The sequence below is a fragment of the Chrysochloris asiatica genome, unplaced genomic scaffold (genome assembly GCF_000296735.1).
Source record: "Chrysochloris asiatica unplaced genomic scaffold, ChrAsi1.0 scaffold00254, whole genome shotgun sequence".
In the NCBI taxonomy this organism is placed as follows: domain Eukaryota; kingdom Metazoa; phylum Chordata; class Mammalia; order Afrosoricida; family Chrysochloridae; genus Chrysochloris; species Chrysochloris asiatica.
Genome location: NW_006408772.1, coordinates 389144 through 390933, shown reverse-complemented (window position 1 = coordinate 390933; position 1790 = coordinate 389144). Strand labels below are relative to the sequence as shown.

The 1790-nt window shown below is 34.5% G+C and overlaps 1 protein-coding gene across 1 annotated transcript in view; it reads left to right on the top strand.

Annotated features, from left to right (window-relative positions):
• The window catches only part of LOC102830676 (transmembrane protease serine 11G-like), a 44926-nt gene that overhangs the window by 7295 nt on the left and 35841 nt on the right, over positions 1–1790 (top strand). Inside the window, exon 4 of the mRNA XM_006873783.1 lies at positions 1038–1198. Within this exon, the coding sequence (XP_006873845.1) occupies positions 1038–1198 (161 nt within the window). The remainder of the gene's footprint in view (positions 1–1037; positions 1199–1790) is intronic.

Here is a 1790-nt window from a genome sequence, read left to right as displayed (position 1 = left end):
AATAATTAATAATCATGGTTAGACTTTTTTCTAAGGATATAGGAAGAAGACTACAGTGGTTTATTATGAACACATTCCAGGAAACTTGAAAACTACATTGGTTAAAAAAAAAAAAAAAAAAATTGCCAGGGAATATGCACCAAGGATGTATTTTTCCTGCACAACAAAGCATCTGCTCATTCTTAGAAGTTAACAAGGGCTGTTTTACAAGAATTTTGCTGGAACAACTGCAGCCCTGATCTTGCTCCTTCAGATTTGTTTATTTTTTCCCCTTCAAAATTCAAAGAACATTGAAATGGAGCATAATTGGAACACATCAAGTATGACCAAACTGTCATTCTGACATGTAGAGTTGCAGGGGAGGAGGGAGTAGTAGAGAGAGGGAACGAATCACCACCTTCAAAAGTATATAGATGAAGGATATGTTTAGAAACAATAACTTCACATTTTGCTATTTTTGTTTAATAAAAGTTTCTATGAATCATAGCCATGTACTTTGTCTTACCCTAATATGATAGAACATTCAGATATTCTTTTCTTCATGAGTATGAGCAAATTTTGCAAGTAGAAATAATTCAGATATTAAACCCATTGATGCACAGTGACCCTATAGGACAGGGTAGAACTGCCCTATAGGGTTTCCAAGGCTGTAAATGTGTACAGACCTTGAAGTTAGTAGCCAAGTGCTGTAAAGATTATAAGACAGCAGTGGGTTTTACTTTAACATATAATGGGGGAAAAAACGTATGCCACTAAAATGTGTGAACTATTTTTGTTATAGAGTCCTGTTGTGGCACTGTGGGTTAAGGCACTGGACTGCAAGGTCGGTTTGAACAGCAAGGTCACTAGCTGCTCCTCAAAAACCTTATATAGGATCTCTATGAGTTGGAACCTAATCTAAAGCACTTAACAGCAACAGCATTTTTGTTACAACTTTTTCAAGATATGACTAATATTTAAGCAATATGCTGTATATGAAACATAATAATGATTGTGGCAGTGGTCTAACTCATTTATTCCGGTATTTTGTTTTTCAGGTCAAGTAACGATGGTTTGAAAACCGATGTATTGCTTAAATTTCAGTTTGCTTCTAACAATGGAGGCACATTAAAGAAGCAAGTTGATGACATTTTATATCAGAAGTTAAAATCAGATGAAAGCTTCTTGAAGATAGATACATCATTACCTTATCTTAGAGGCAAGAAGCCCTATTTTTCTTCCCTTGTTGCAATTTATCCTTTTAACAATCTATGGGGAAAGCTTCTTTATTTTGCCACAAAATGAAGCCACTTTTCAGTGTCAAATCTGACATCTACTTGATAATTAACAAATCCCCACACAATCAATCCCACAGACCATATCCCTTTAATGAATATGGAATTAATTATAAAATAGGAGTGGTATAATAATTCAAATATAAGAGTATTTCTTCCATCTTTTAAGAGACTTTAGTGGAATTGTTTGAATTGTCCTGCATATGATTAAAACAAAACAAAGCACTATGTTCTACTATAGACATATAGTGATATACCAACAATCACTGCCAATTTGATGCAAAGGTTAGAAACAAAGAGGAAGGCTCAGTAGTTGGAAAACATGGCCTTTGTGACAGAAATGATGCTGAAGATCACATGATGGAATTCTGCAAAACCAATGATATGTGCATTTCAAACATCTTTTTTTAACAGCATAAGAGATGGCTATATACATGCAACTTACCAGATGGAATACAGAAATCAAATTGACTACATCTGTGGAAAGAGAAGCTGGAAAAGCTCCATATCATCAGC